Below are 16,462 nucleotides of genomic sequence, written 5' to 3' on the forward strand. Positions count from 1 at the left end.
CTGACGCCGTGTGAATGGAGATCCTCCGACGGCGGCGTTTATAAAATCGCTCATTAATGGGCTTGGATTGAGTCCCTCCATCCATCCACATCATCAGATATAATAATAGTAACGAATCAGACGGGGAGATCCTGGCTAAACCGTTGGCATTTTTTTTCCAGAAGTGTCGAAGTCCCAAATTCCCAATTCCGCCAACTTTGCGGCCATTGATCCGCGGGAGTTCGGAGTTGGACGTCAAAGGTAAGAACAGAACATTCTGCGATTATTCGATACCCAGGGAAAAAGGGAACTTCCCCGCGCGCGCTGCGGCACAGCGGTGTGAGATTTAAAAAAAAAAAAAAAAAAAAAAAAGGGGGGAGGGGGGGAGATAGGTCGGGTTTTTCAAAAGGAAAAGCGGCACTTCTCCCAGCTACGGGGCTGCTTCGCGACGGGAGAGGATGGGCCCCGCGGGATGCCCAGAGCCGCTCTCGCGGCTTCGCTCCGTCCCGGCTTGGGGCAGCGACACGGCGGCAGTGCTCCGCTCTGCCCTGCCCTGTCCGGGGGTGCAGCCGCGAGTGCTGCAGCCGCGGTGACGGAGCCGCTTTTCGGGACTGGGGTGGGAGTCGCGGGGCCGAGCGGTGCCTCTTACCCTGCCGCGGTCCGCCGCTTCTCTGGCATCGCTCCCTGCACCGCGCCGGGACGACCGAGCGCTCACCGGGGCCGTCCCCACCGCTCGGAGCCCAGCCCGGGGCAGCACGGCGAGGTCCACCGGTGCCGATTCTTTTCCCCACCCCCTCGCAGCCCCCTCTCTCTCTTTTTTTTTTTTTTTTTTTGTTTTGACCCTCCGGCGCCACCGTAAAAGGCACGGCTCTTAAGGGGGCTCGGTGAGGAGGGCGGCGTGGCGGGCGGCACTCGCAAAGCGCAGAGCGGAGCGGCGGACGGGCGAGGGCGGAAGGCAGAGGGCACCGGAGCCGTCCGTCGCTTTTCTCCCCCGGCCGTCCGCCCGAGCCCTCCGGCGGCGATTTCGCCGCTCCACCTTAACGTGGGGCTCGTTCCTCCGGTGGCGGGCGGAGAGAGCTCGGGGCGCGGGGCTCCGGCGGCCCCGGGCCGGGCAGGGGGCGCTGCGAGCCCTCGGGGCGCGCCTGCGGGCACGGCCTCGCCGGGCAGCGCCGCACCTTGCACCGGGCCCGCACCGCGCCCCGCCGGAGCCCCGCCCGCTCATCCTCGCGCGTCTTGCGCTGCCCGCGGTTCCGCTGTTCAATAATTCAGCGGCGGCAGCAGCCGTTCCCGGCCGCCTCTCACCTCCTCCCGGCCCCGCCATCAATTATTCAGGGCTCGCTCGGTAGCCGCCTGCAGCCGGGCGCCGGTGGGGCCCTACGTTGGCCGGGCCACCCGCTGCCGGCCCCCGGCTCCTGGCAGAGGGGCGGCGGAGGCTGCGTGGGACCGAGCGTGCGCAGGGGCTGGATGCCGGTGGCAGCTCCGTTCCTGCCCGGTCGGTCCCCGCTCCTCAACTCCGGCTTATTTCTTCTCTCTCTCTCTCTCTCTTTTTTTTTTTTTTCTCTCCCCTTTCTTCTCCTTCTCCCGGCTCCTCCTCCACCCCTGCCCCTCGGCCCTCCCCCCGCCCGCTGCCCCGTCCCCGCGCCCTCCTGCCCCGCTCGCCTCCCGGCACCCCATCCCGCCGCTCTGCCCTTTCCCCGCTCCCTCCTTCCCCCCGTCCGGCTTCGCTCCGTTCTCTGTCCCCGCACGCGCCGCTCCATGCCCAGGCGCTCCGCTCCCCGCCAGGTGGGTCTCTGCCTCCCACCGGCGGCCGCGCCGCCGCCCGGGCCCGAGCGAGCCCCGCGGCGCGGTTTTTGCGGGGGGGCGGGCAGGGGGAGGGCTGTGGGGGCGAGGCGGGGTGGCGGTGTTTGGGATGCACAGCCCTGGGACGGCCGCGCCGCGCACACACACGGGCAGGCACACGCACACGCGCGCACACGCACCAAATCCGAACGCGAGGACGGCCCCGAGCGGGACTCGCTTCGCCTCGATGATTCAACGCCGCCGATAATCGCTCCTCCGCTCTTCGCGGCGAGTCCCTCCCGCCGCTGCCGTCGCCGGCAGAGGAGGGAGAGATTGAAAGCGACGCCGCGGGGTCGCCGCTTCCCGCGCCGCTCGGGAGCGGCTCTGCGGGGCGCCGCGCGCCTCCCGCCCTCGGCGCTCGCCGCTCCCAACGCGGGAGCGGATCCGCCTCTCTCAGCCCTCCGCTCCGCACCGCGGCGGCGGCCCCGCGCTTCCCCGCCCCGCGCCCCCGCCCGCCCGCTCCGCTCCGTTCCGTCCGCCGCCCGGGACCCGCCGGGAGGGGGCTTCGGCCCCGCAGCCCGGGGCGAGGGCGAGGAGGGGGCTAGGGGTGGGGGGAGCGGGAGAAGGGAAGAAAGCGGCTCGCGAGGAGGAACCGAGAAAACTTTCCACCCTGGATTCTCTACTTTTGATCCATGGACAGAGCCCAACTCAGCCAACTTACAGCCAGGCTCTAAGCAGTAAGTACGGCGGCGGCTCCCGGCGGTCCGCGGCGGGCGGCGCGGGGGGAGCTACTTCTCCCCTTCCCTGCTCCGCAGCACCTGCCCGCGGGGGCTGCCCGGAGTCCGCCCGGCCCCGTCCCGCCGGGAGCCGCGGGGTCCCGGGAGGAGACGGCGGCTGAAGCCCCCTCGTTTCTTTCCCCCTAGGTCCGTGCTCCTTCTACTGCGATCTGCCAGCGGGAGCCGCGTCCCCGAGCATGGAGCGGAGGAGCGAGAGCCCCTGCCTGCGGGACAGCCCCGACAGAGGCAGCGGCAGCCCCGATGTCAAAGGGCCCCCCCCCGGGAAGGTGGCCAGGCTGGAGCAGAACGGCAGCCCCATGGGCACCCGCGGGAGGCCCAACGGCGCCGTCGCCAAGCCCGTGGGAGGTATAACCGTGCTGCGGAGAGCGGGAGCGCGGAGGGGTCCTGCGGGAAAGCCTCGGCCCGGTCGGGCGGCGCGTGGCTCGGCTGCGAGCACCGGGAAGCAGCGGCCGGGCCCGAGCGGGGCGGGCGGCTCCGGGTGCGGCTCTGCGCGGCGGGCACGCGGGGCTCGCGGCTGGGAGAGTCCAGGTGCTGCCGGCTGCGTTTGGCAGCGCTCGGCGGAGTGTAAGGGGGACGGGGACTCACGTGCGAGGGCCGGCTCTGACAGCCGAACTCTTTGGCGTAACTTGTGCGGCGATCCCGCAGTTCTCTGCGGTGCCGTAACTTTCATACTCTGCTATCTCGCTGCCGGTCGCTTTCGCGTTCAGAGAGTGCTTAGGGTGAGTCTGAGTAACGCACGTGCTTCGCTTTCTTTTCTTCCAAGCAGCTCGACTCTCTAAAATGTCCTCTTTTCCCGACCGACCTCTGATGCCGCTGTATTTATGCGGCGTAGCCTCGCGTTTGGAAAATCGTATTTAAAAGTCCGAAATTAGCCGTGTGCTACGAGCAGGGCGGGCCAGCCGTAACGTTACCTTTTCTTCTAAAGCCTCTCCGTATTTGTATTTAAAACCGCGCGGAGAGGGAATACACAAACGCGGTTGTTTATACACAAAGAGTTTGTGTAAATGACATTGCAAGAGATACTTCGGGCTGGCCGTCACATGACTCCTGCTACGTGAGATTTATTTAGCGATTTTCCATTAGATGCTGATTTAGACCTCTTTGGCTCAATAGGCGATCTAATTGCTGAGGTTTGCTAAGGGGCTGCAGATCTTATTTTCTTTTATTTTAGAAAAGTAGGACTCATTTCTGTACCTAATGAAGGGTAAGAAACCTCTCTGGTTTTCTCTGTTTCTTGGATCGCTGTGTGTCTGCTTTTAAACCTCTTAACTGTTTTCTTCTAACCTAGAGGAGAAGAAAGCTTTGCGATGAGAGACTTGTAGCACTAATCCACTTAAGAATTGCCAGAAAAATAATTATTGAATAATTATAAAAATCAACGAGTTAATCATATACAAAGCACCAGAGTAGTAATGCGTGGAGTTTTGGATGCCTTTGGGAGACTGAGGCACTACTGCTGCTCAATTGTACAGGAAATTTTAGAGCTGAATCTTTTTGCTGGTGGGCCTTACTGAAGCACACTTACAAGGAACGATTTTAAATGTTTTGGAATATGTATACTGCTTGCTAATTGCTGCTGTGTTTGCTAAGAAATTCCTAGGGCTTTACGATGATATTGGTGGCTCAGATTGAATCTGGCCTGTTGGCTCAGGGAAGATTTCTCACACGACAAAGACTCGTTTCTGAAAGCAAACTTTTAAGAACTCGCGTTTTCATTCATTACTGTTTGGCTCATTTCTAGCGTTGATTTAGAGTGGAATGTACAAGTGTGGGGCAGTAGGTAATGCATGAGAAAATGTTTTTCCTCGCTGGTGTTTTTTAAGCAGTCGGAATCCCTTTAGTTTTAAGAGATTCATAATAAAGTTTATTCATTACTCTGTATCAATACAGAAAGCAAGAAGAAAATTATTCCTGTCTGAATACCTACCTAGGTTCTATAATACTCAATACTAAATTAGTTAAGGCAGATCTCTTTAATAAGATAATGGTGCTGTTTAAAATTGATTTCATTTTTTTCCTCTCCTGGAAATGCTCTCAGGATAAATCGACGGTTGATTTCCAGATATTTTTCCTCTGCTCTTTTTCAAGTCTGATCTCTAAGAACCTGTGTGACGAAGCATTCTCTTTCTGGATGCTGATCACACTGTTTCAGTATGTTTGGAAGTCTGCATCTTTGCAGTGAATGCTGCAGCATTCATAATTCTTTTTCTGTCCAATTGTGAAATGTGGCTGTAGGCATCAGCGGGAAGACTTTTAATCTACTGACAAATTAGTATGAAACTTCTCTTCAAACAAATATTGATAAAGGCCCTTTTAGTGCTATTCCTGGTTTTGATAAAAAGGGAACTACTGAAGGATGTAATGAAATGACATTCAGGGCTTTGATTATCAGTCTTTCAGTTTGTTCTTACATTTCAACCTCGAAATAAGTGCTGAAATCAATGGAACGTGAACTTCAGGAAAAAAAATTGAAATATTTTACTGAAGCTAGAGACCATTTTAGTTTGGATTTTGTTTGTTATTTTTTTAATTCTGCAAAGTGTATGTAGAGATTTTTAAAAGCGAAGACAGATACTAATAGTTCTTTTGGGCCTTAGAGATGTAAATACTGGCACTCCTTCCTCCCTGTCAAGTGTCTTGTTGGTCTTACACTGTGTGTTCCTGAACAAAATCCCTGAGAACAGAAAAATAAGCTCTAACTAACTGGTGCTCTGATGAGAACGATGACCTTTGGTAACAGGTTTTATAGTCACAGTTACTTTTGCTACCATTTTCTTTTTAAGGGACTCCCTGAGAAATAGAAAAATATTATATTGTTGTAGGTATTTGTAGCTTTTCGTCTAGATTTATGAGTGGAGAAGTGTATAGATATCAGCTTTTGTAGTGCAGGCAGAAGAGCAGTTGTTCTCAAGAAAAATCTTGTCTTTATGACTCTCTTTTTTTTTTTTTTTTCTTTTTTTTTTCCCCTGTTCCTAAACTGAAGGTACTTAATTCAGAGGCTGTAATAAACTAGCAAAGGTCAGAAAAAGATAAACAGGCTCTTAAAGGCTGCAGTTAACAGGGGCTTCAGAAGTTCTGGTGCTGTTCACAATAATGTTAGTGTCAGTCCTACGTGTTAGAGTCCAGTTCTTGTTTGCCCTGAGCAGCCCAGTGCTCTGCAAAACATTTAAGCAGCTATCCAACTTGTTTGTTCTATAACTCATATACGAGGAAGCACAAGTGTTCAGATGTTCAGGAGAGGCAGATTTATAAAGGTTCCTGGGAAGACAACAACAAAAAAGGCTAATATTGCTTTAAAAAACATATGAAGCCTGGGAGAGAGTTTAAAGCAAGTAAGAGCACCGTGGTGTTGACAGCTTTATGTCTCTGTTGGGTAACATTCACTTACTAGAATTGGCGTCTCCTTGCAGTTAGTAATTCACTCCATAAGGATTTAGGGGGAAGAAAAAAATCATTAATGGCTAAGAAACTTATATTTGTAAAATTGTTGACCACAGTTCACAAACCTGTTTGTGCGTAAGTGGATGTGCGTACGCTTTTATGTGTTTGTCAGGAAGAGCCAAGGAAATGAGCATCTGCAGCCTCTGAGCGCTACTTACAGTGCCAGGGTACGGGCAGAGCTGTTCTGAAATTTGGTTTGCTGAGGTACAAACATAGAACCAACATACTGCCAAGGAACTCGTTCAGGTTTGGGGCAGGAAATGACTGCAAAAAATTGCCGGTTAGATTATTTTGATGCGGTCTGATAGTAATAACAGTTAAGTGACTCTCAATCTATAATATGATTTAATTTACAAAATATTAATGGAGAAAAAAACCCAGAGATGGTTCAAACTAAATGATGTGATCGGGACACTGATCTGCAGCGCGATTCCCGTGCTTAAGTGGAGTCGGGTGCATGGGTTGTATGGATGGTGGCTCTCGCTGAGGTGAGCACCTGGAGGCTCTGCTGTGTCACAGCCATGTCTGCTCAGGTACAGAGAGAGATCTGTTCTGATCTCTCCCTGGGGCAATGAAAGTGCCGTCCAAGGATGGTTAAAGAGTTCTTTGTCAAGGTCCATTCTATTTCTGCAAAAAAATGTTATAGGATCTTCACTGTCTTCTGTATCTCTTACAAGGATTTAACATACTTTAATAGGGAGCAAAACTCACTTACATGCAGCTGGAAGAGTAGAGCTTGCTCAGCTCTGCTATTCTGCTCTAAGCAGTCAGGTGGCATTAAGCTCTCTATGGGATCCTGAAAGGAGCAAAGAAGCATGTTCCAGTTGTTCTTACTAATTGAGCAGAAGGCTAGGTTAAGTTTCAGACGGTCTTCCTACCTGGATGAGGGGTATCTCCTTGCTGCCGAAAGGAAGGATGTAGCTATTTGGAAGAATTGAACGTTTTGAGGTACAGAAGCACGAGAGCTGCGGATCCTTGTTAGTTTCAGAACCAGCAGTGCGTGACTGTATTTTCTGTTGCAGAATAGTTGGAAAATGTTGCCTTTTGTTTCAGTATGATTCACTAGGAATTACGAGGAAATGTAAATGCGTTTCTAATATGTAACAAGGAAGAGACTTTTAGTTTAACCTGAAGCTTAAGAAAAGCAAGGCAGTGATTTCTTTTCCATGGCTGATGCTTAAAAATGGGTATCTGTTCTTTTTCCCGATTTCCCCCTCCTTTTCCAATCAGCTTATGTTGCTTAAATAGAATAAATAGAGCAGTTGCTCCTGAAGGGTCACGTAGTGTATCAGCTGTATTTCTGCTGAGGTAGAAAAATAGCCTCTCTTTATGTGTTTTCAGTAGTCGGCCTGTTATTAAAATAAAGACACGGTCGGTTAAAGTATATGTGCAATTGAACATACACATTAAACAGAATATAGGGTATCCACCCATTCGGTGACCTAGGCATAATTTGATGTTTAGAGTAATTTTGGAACTCTAAGTTGCATCTGCAGAAAGCCACTGGCAATTTTGAATTCGAGATTTAAGATTAGCTGTAGCAAGATTGTATTTTTTCCCACAACAGTTCCTAAGTATTTAGCGTCATCTCCCCGCTTCCTCCCCACCCCAGACACAGCCACATCAGTTAACTTGATGCATTGTCCTCATCATGAGCAAAAGGAAAGAAAAAGCAACCATCTTTGAAGAAGTCGCCATTAACTCTTTCTCCCTTCCCTGTGTAAGTTGTGTCCTGCCTTTCCTTTCTGTTGCTGGGACAGAGTAGATTCATTGTCAATTATTTATAGGGTGCTTGTTTGAGAACTCTTGCCAGAGTGATTCTGTCAGTGGCTGCCCATGATTCTCTTTCTGCCTGAGGAAGATGGCAAAATTATACTAAAATCCACAAAGATGCCAGTGAAGAAACATACTTTTGAGAAATTTAGTTGCAATATTTTTTTCTCTCTCAGAGTTTAGATTAAGTATTTGAACATCAAAGGAAGAAAAACAGTTTTAAACTTTTACTGTTACAAAAAAATGCTTAAAGATGAGGTTTAGAGATTTCTTTCCTAAATACGTAAGTTTTAGGAGCCTTTATATTCTATTTATATCTTTTTTTTTTTTTTTAATTTATTTTACTGCACTGAGTATTTTGTCTAGATTAAAAATGGAAAAAGCCCAGCTTAGTGTAGTTATAATCACATTGTCATTTCAACAGTCTACAGTTGCTCTTGCAGTTCCTAGCTTGCAGTAGAGGCTTTCAGATGGTATCAGGTCATACCTTAAAATGCCTTAAAAGGTATTTGGGTTTAATGCTTCTCATGGAGATGCTAGCTTGAATAATTTTATAGTTACTTTCATTATTACTGCTTTCCTGAAAGCTGTCTGCCTAGAATGGGGAGGAAAGAGGCCACAGTGATTTGGAGCTGAAGCGAGCTGCTTGGATCAGTCAGATTTTTGTCACTCGGCAGGGGCACAGAAGGTGGTAATACGGTGGCAACCACGGTGGTGGGAGCTGAGGACAGCTTTACTGCAGGCATGTATTTATATTCACCAAACAGATGTGTGACCTGTTTAGGAAAACTCTTTTTTGTGTGTGTGATTGAGCAGTCCCCAACCCGCTTTTAAATCCTATTTTTAAACTTCTTAAAATAGCTGCAAATCTATAAAACTGAGGCAGATTTTTTTTTTCTGAATCCCAAATTGCAAAGCATAGATAAGTTAGGCCTTTAATTACCGTCCTTCATGGTAATCTAGTTAAATTAGTAACTACTGTTGTGCTTTAGGATTAAAGGGCCAGTTGTCCAAGGTATGAAGCATTACCAACTCTCTTTGAATTGACAGGTCAGGATTTGTTCAAGATAACCCATGCCTGCTGCTGGCCCTGGTGACTGCCAGCACAGCGTGGTCTTCCTGGAAGCATACGGGGTTTCAGGCTGGCCCAGCGTGCCAAACGAAGGATCGGGGGCCCATCTACCTCTGGAAAACTGTTCCGTGGTAACTGGTTCCTCCTGTATCAAGCGTGCTGGGTCATGGACGTTGATCTGCATGGTGACATGTGTCACTAGTACAGGTTTAAGGAGCAGTCATAGCAGACAACAGGCACCTGGGCAGCTGATGGCTTTTGAGAAATATTTCCTAGCCTCTAGCCATACTAGACAAAAATTGCCCCCGACAAGAACACTCATCAGCGACATACCTGCTCTTGGGTTACATACAAATCAGTTAAAATGCTAAGGAGCACAGAAAACACGCTTTGCCATTTAATTTGGGAGGAACCATTAGCCCATCTCAATGAGGCTGTTGTGGCCATTCACAGCGAACTGACGGCTTTAATGTGCGCTGTGTTCTCTGCCAGCCAGTGTTGTTGTCAATGCTGTTGCAGTTGTACCATTCAGTTTTTTTTTTTTCCTGAATCCCATGTATGGGAGCATGTATTGCAGCTGTTCTGTGTACTTTGCCTCACATCTCCATTCGCTTTGATCCAAGTATTGACACGAGAAAAAGATAGCATTCTGTATTTCCAAATTTATTGCCTTTATTTTACTTTTTTTTTTAAATGTAAACTAATATTTTAATTATTTTTTATTGTTGCTTTTCCATTTTAAATACTTGTACAAGCTTGCTGATAGCACCCGAAGATTTCAAAATATACTAAACTTTCAGCATTCCACTATTAGCAGTTATTTGCATTCAAGGTTGCTGACAATGTGAAACCCTTACAAACAATATTTGAAATCGTGTAGGGTTTTTTAAATGTAATTCTTACTCTGACTTTTCAAAATGTGAACACTGATGTTGCCAATGTCAGAGGACTTATTTAAAACCTTCCAGGAGTCTTTTTTGCTTGGAGTAAGACTACACAAATAATTAAAGGGTGGCTTACAAGACCGAGCAAGAGCCCTGCATTGCTAGTATCGTAATCCTATTGCCAGGGCAGAGACTGCACATCTGAACTGAAGATATGTTTTAAAGTCTCTATCAAATGCTAAATGCAGAGGTGGTAGGGAAAAGATAGGACTGTTGTAATTTGTAGTATCTTTATGAAGAGGACAGAAAGAACTTGAGAAAAGAGTCAGGTAGCTCTAGATAAGAGTTTAAGGATGTGACTTGTTTTCTATATACAACATTTCCTGCCTGATAGTTTAAACCTTGTCAGTAATTTTGCTTTGCCTGATGTCCTTGTATCAGTTGGGCATGCAATATTAAGCAGAAGGGCATGCAATATTAAGCAGTCTAACTGTGTGTTGTTAGTAGCAATGCCAGCAAGGTAAAAAGACTCAGAAAATGTTTAATAAAAATAACCTGTCAGACTGCTTTATATGAAAACTGAGGCATCTTGTGAAATAACCGCACTCCCACTGCATTTTCGTAGCTCGGGAGAAGTGTCTCCCACTGAAATACACTCCCTTATTTATTTCCAAAGGCACGCAGTGAGATGGAAGGATGCTGTTGACAGTGCACCTTTTCAGAAGTGCAGAATCTGGCCAGAAATGTCCAAAGAGGGAGCATTTCTTCTATCCGAACCATGATTTGTATCGATGCGTACAGCCGCAGGGTTACCTTCTTTCTCCCTCTTTTAAGATGTCCTATTTCTACTTGTATTTTGTCGAGGTGCCGCAGGGTTAGTCTGCCTTTACTTATGTATCTCTGGCACTGCACTCTCTAGAAGCTGCTGACTTTTTCTACACTTGCACTGAAACTTCAGATAAGTGAGGAAACTTAAATATAACTATTTACCATCTTGGTAATCTAAACTCAGAGAGAGAGTTTTGTCATAAATTTTGCTGACAGTCATATACTGGAAATGAAGCTTGTCATTTTCAAAACTATAACCGAGCTATTTTTCCAAAGTAATATAAATTCATATTTTGAGCATGTTTTGGTTTATATGCATTTCCATTATTTATATATTAAAATTAGATGTGCACAATTTCCAATCTTATTATTTTGAGTGGTTATTAAGAAATGTAGTTATAAATTATGAGTTATACAATACTTCGGTGTAAAAGGTGATTTTCATAATGTCTTTTCCCAACTTACAAATAACTTTTTTGCCATAATACAAACATGCTAGCAGAGCAACATGATAGATGTCTCTTTAAGTATCGTAGTAAAAGAAAATGACTTGTATTCTGAGGCTGTGGATAGTTTATGTTGTTTTGGACCCATTTCCCAAGCAGTGATCGAAAACAGATTACAATAACAATTATACAGTCAGAAGATGCAATATCCATTTCTGCTTTAATTGAGTGAAAGAATAATAAAAACATCATTAAGAAAAATGAGGTGGACCTGTCATACACTCTACCAATTTTTAGACTTGAAGAAAATGCAGAGGAACAGAAGAAGTATGAGCTTTTTTTTTCTCTGTCTTTTTTAAGTTGAGTTTGTAGCTCAAGCTCTGGATGGTAGACTTCATGCAAGCTGCTGTGAGTGAGAGTGCAGTAAGTAGGCTTGTTGCTTGACTGCTCTTGTAGGGCATTATCTGAGAGCCTGGGCTTGGCTTAACAAAGGTAATACTTCTGTCGTTGGTTTGAGTCTTACTAATTTTATTAATACTGTCATGGTATTGTTCTGCTCTGCCAAATAGATGGGCTCAGAGGATGCTATGGAAAGGAGGAAAGTAGTAAAACAGACTTCTCCTCAGAATAAAGTGTGGTGCTACTTTGTGGGAAAAAAGAATCTGCTGTATTTTTTTAATTATTATTATTATTTTTTTCCTGTGTCTTTTTTTCTTCTTTTTTTTTTTTTTTTTTTTTTCCCTCACCTAATTGTGAACCTGGTTTCCAGTAGAAGTACCGGGTCTCTCAAACCATTACCAGCTGAGACAGGATCCTGGGTGATCCTTTGGCAACCCCAGTGTCTTGGGCTGTGCCCTGCACATGTTGGCGCACAGTGCCAGGCAGCATGTGCAGCTGTGCTGCCCTTGAGGTAGGACCTGGTTGTAGTTGAAGACCCAAGGCTTGGAAAACCTGGCAGACAGTTTTCTATAAAGCCGAATGCTAGAGCTGTGAGCCCAGTGTCTGTTCAGCTGTACTATGCATGGAAAGGGATCCTCACTGCAGCAACCTTGTCTGTAGTCATGCACCATGCAGCTTTGTAAGTCAGCATTTGGAGTGGCATCCGGAAGTGAGCTGGGAGCCAACTCAGCTTTTGGAGAGCAGATGTAATCTGCTCCCTTTGGCTGACACCTCTGAACAAGCACGTGCATTTGCACCAGCAGGAGTATCTGGTTCTCTGGAGTAGCTTAGCATACAGTTGTAGGAATTTAGCCTGCTGAGCCCCAAAAGCTTGGATTGCTGGATCTCAGCCAGTGAACCCACGCATGGTAGGTTGGCCTGACTGGGTCCTTTGCACTTTCTCCCCAAAATGTAGCTTACTGGCTGAACAGATGAAGTGTACTGTGTACTTGAGAGAGAGGATATGTCTGTTGACTCTTGTTCCTTGACCTCATGACCTGTTTGATGAAGATGCTATAGCTTTTAAAATCTGTTATACTGCTGCCTGATAAAAGTGGATATTCCTGAAAGGAGAATCTTTCAAAGGAAGAGTTGTCAAATGTGTGGTATCTTATTCTTGAAAACCAGGAATGTTTCCCCCACAGCCTATTATCTTCATGAAAAGAAGGAATCTGGGGATGCCACTCAAAAAAAGTTCTCTCTCCACAGCGCTGTGAGGTGTGGACAGTGAAGTTGTAATTTAAGGCTGAGCCCCACATCCCGTTCTTGCTTCACTAGGAGCAAGTTTACCAGGTATGGTTTACCAGGTATGGTAAACCATAAGCGCATGCTCAGTGAAGACATGCAGCATGTTGAGCGGGGAGGAGGGGAGGCTACATGCTTCCCAGGGCAGGGAATAGTAGCATGGCTTCTACACCTTCTTTAGTTCTGGGTTCTCTCCTCCATTCACTCTCCTTCTGAAGATCTGACAGAGACTTCTGAGGTTCCTCTGTACCCAACAACTACCATCTGATAATGATGTTGCTGTAGCATGAGTTGAACCCCTTGCTGAAGGCATAGCAGGGTGAAGGGCTCTGTAAGTAACACTGAGTTTGGTGTCCGTTGCTTTTAGTATGTAATGTAGTTTATCCTACCTTCTGCTCTCTTTTCTACCTTTTGTTCATAAAGGGTTCTGCTGTAAATAGCTTAAAAATGAGCTTTTCTAATGCCATTAGTGTCTAAAAGACATGAGAGAAAGAGGTGCCGATTACAGATCCACTGAGCTTGTCTTACAGCAGGAGCAGCCTGTAAAAGGACTTGAGGAGGGAGATGTAGCTGCAGTCTCAGTAAGCTGTTCATCTGGTAACATGAAGGAGGATGATAATATTTCTTCTTGTCAGGGGTTGTTCACAGAGGGATGGACGTGGAGGGGAAAAGAGCTTGCTGGTGAGTCCCAATGGAGATCCCACAGCAGGCCTAAGCATGCTGCACAGCTCTTCTCCAGAAGTAAAACCTCAAACCAGCTCCAAAAGCTTTTCTGTTACATTCCAGGGGACTTATCCTGGTACCAAGAGACTAGTTAATAGAACCTTCATTAAAATGCTTTTGCTCAAGGATGTTTTTCTTTTTGCTTTAAAAATTATATAATATGGTGGCATCTGCTAGCACCACCAGTTAAGGGCTTATTAGTGGTTTCAGTTTTCAGGGTTTTAAAATGTTGGTCATTAAAATTAATTCTGGGTGGAACTCTGCTTAGAAAGTCTTATCCCCCTTGCCTTTTATTTTTTATTTTTTACATAGATGAGAGAAAAACAAGAAAAAGTGGCCCCTCCAAACAAAGGAAAAAAAAAACAACCAAAACCCTCCTGAACCATAAATTTGTTTTTAAGTTACATAAACCGAAACCTAAAACTTATAGAAAATAAATAGCTTAAGATGACTAGGGGGAAAAAAAAAAAAACAAAAAAACCCAGCTTCATTTGAAAGTGTTTCCTTCACTGGTTTTGAGTGAAATCAGTATATTTTCCATTAGTTCATATTATAAATTACTGCTGTAGGGTATTTTTTCTTCTTATTTTAAGTAGGAGACACGTAGAAGCAACTGAGCTGTTTTATTTAGGAAAAATGTAGCAGTAGTGTCCTTGCCTTTGCCTTTCAATGTGATCTGGAAGGACTGTGCATGGTTCTTGGTGAGCATACAGGCCTGGTGCTGGCATAACCACTTTGTTTGTATTTGGGGCTGGCTGGCAGGGAACTTTCAGCTGGAACAACGGGGCAGTTGGCTGTGCCTTCTTCTGTCTTGAACTCCTGTAAAACAGTGTTTTGACATCTGCGTTCTCTTTTACTGCTCATTTTGGTGGCCGAGTGGAGAGCTGGACGTGCTTTGTTCTCCAGCTAATTGCTTCTGCCTCCTGACTGCTCTGCTGCAGCCTTAGCCTTGCCTGGCTTAACGGCTGCGTCAGAGAGACTGCGCTCAAAGCTCAAGCAGCTCCTCTTCTTCTCTTAGACCCAGGCAGGGTGGCAGGCCCAAGCCGACGCCGAGTTACTGTAACCTGTTCAGCAGAGGTAGGGAGCTGCCAGGAGCAGCTGTGCCTCTGTCACTAGCAAAAGGCCTCATCTCCCTTGAGTACCAATTCTGTCCCAGGCACACAGCTGGAGAGGCTGTGCTGGAGGTAAATAGAGGTAAATATTCCATATTCCTCTTTATTTCTCGTTTCTCGTTAGTGTAAACACATGCTCTCAATACTGCTTTTTTTTTTTTTTTTTTTTTTTTTTTTTTTTTTTTGACATTTGAGTATTATCAAATCAACTTATGAGTTTCTTAATATGTTTCTGTGGTGGAATAGTGGCCTGGAATATTTTGTGTCAAACAGTAAAGCTGTTATTTCAGCTTAGAGAAAGATTCTTTGGCTAGTTAAGCTGTCAGAAGCAGGGGACATCTGCAGAGATGTTAGTGACTTCTTTATAAAATTTCCTGAGAGCTGGGGTAGTTGTGATGGTTGGGTGACTGAAGCCACAAAAAGGACTGGAAGCTGAAGAAGGATGTAAATAATATCTTGTGGTTTGCATTCACCATTGGCTAAAATATAATATGTAGAAATGCATTTCCTGCCTACAGATTTATTGAATATTTAAAGCCAGAAAAAATAACAGAGGAGGAGAAAGATATTGTCCTTAGTTTATTTCCTCTGGCCCTCTTCGGAAGAAAACTTCTACAATGTAATATTATTTAACATGATTTTTATTTGTTTGTTTCTTTGACAAACATTGAATTAAAATCATCTGTAGACTGAGTTCTTCTTTACCAAATTGCATCCTGGAACAAATTATTTTCAACAGGCTTATAAACCCTCAAAGAGTAGGAGTTTAACAGCATCACATTACTGCTTGTGTACAAAATCAGATATCTCGTGTTTTGTCTAGAACACACTGGAGATCAGAGGATTAGCAAAAAGCAGGATTCTTCTCTCTGAACAAAACTTCTTATAATGAGATGCTTGGCACTTTTGTTTTTTTGTATAGGGTTGTACGTCTGTGAAGGTGCTGGTGCTGTCTCTGATATTTGACATACAGATTTCCCACTGGGCTCCTGTCAGTGTGCACACTGAGTTTTCTTCGTGTGTTTCCAAGTGCTTGGTGACAAACAACTGCAAAGTGACTCCTAGTAAAAAAGATTCATGGTGGAAGAATTCCCAGCCTCATAGTGAGACTGTTGTAAGTTGCTTCTTGATATGTAGAAGGCTGAAATACAGACCATTTACCCAAACTGTGCATTTATTGGAAGTTATGTGCCAACAGCACGTATTTTGTCCAAGTTAATTATATTTAAAATCTATGAAGTAGCTTGAAAGTGAGCCTTAATGGACGTGAGTGACCCTCACTGAAATGTGTGAGCTCCAGCTCATCTTCCTCTGGGCTGCACAGACACAGGCTGTACCCAGGATCTGCTTCAAGCCCGATCCTTCCCGAGTGTGAACAGTCATATGTGCGTGTGGGAATGGCACAGACGTGCCTGCACGGCCTGTCATCAGGCATCCTATATCTGCAGGCCTTATTTGGACTCTGCAGGATTTTCTGGGTTAGATCTCACATTACCACCAGCTAGAGCTGTGCTGTGATTTATGTAAAAGCGGTGTTTAGATCAGAACAACATAACTGTTTTTTCAAGTACTTTCTGGTTTTGTTTCTCTCGAGGGGAAAGAAAAAAGGAATGCAGTGGATCTTTTCTCATTATAACTTTTTCTTCTCTCATTGTACGTTTGTTCATCTAGGTGAGCCTCCTGATTTCTGGAGTACACACTAGATTGTCATCTCTGTAAGCTGCAAACCTTAATCCCTCTTTTGAAAAAGTGGCACCCTGAAGCCTCACTTTTTTTTTTTATTTTCTTCATGATGGTGTTTAGTTTTTCAGAATTGAAGTAGTAATAATAGAAATATTTATGTTGTACTTGGATATGGAGTGGACATCTTTCATGCAGAAATGGAGGTATTTCTGAATAACCAAAAGCTGCCCAACTCATCTGTTTTTGCCTTTTCAGTTAGAAC

The 16,462-nt window shown here is 46.0% G+C and overlaps 1 protein-coding gene across 6 annotated transcripts in view; it reads left to right on the forward strand.

Moving 5' to 3' along the window:
• SATB2 (SATB homeobox 2) overlaps positions 1 to 16,462 on the forward strand; it is a 211,723-nt gene that overhangs the window by 87,153 nt on the left and 108,108 nt on the right. For 3 of the 6 annotated variants that reach the window (XM_090144256.1, XM_090144257.1, XM_031601176.2), the window contains 2 exons: positions 162 to 240; positions 2,682 to 2,900. In XM_090144256.1, the coding sequence (XP_090000382.1) occupies positions 162 to 240; positions 2,682 to 2,900 (298 nt within the window). Of the gene's footprint in view, positions 1 to 161; positions 241 to 298; positions 319 to 1,637; positions 1,762 to 2,254; positions 2,496 to 2,681; positions 2,901 to 16,462 lie in introns of those variants that run through there. The other 3 variants (XM_090144259.1, XM_090144258.1, XM_031601175.2) reach the window with 3 other exon arrangements.

This window comes from Phasianus colchicus, chromosome 7 (genome assembly GCF_987193195.1).
Source record: "Phasianus colchicus chromosome 7, bPhaCol1.hap1.1, whole genome shotgun sequence".
In the NCBI taxonomy this organism is placed as follows: Eukaryota; Metazoa; Chordata; class Aves; order Galliformes; family Phasianidae; genus Phasianus; species Phasianus colchicus.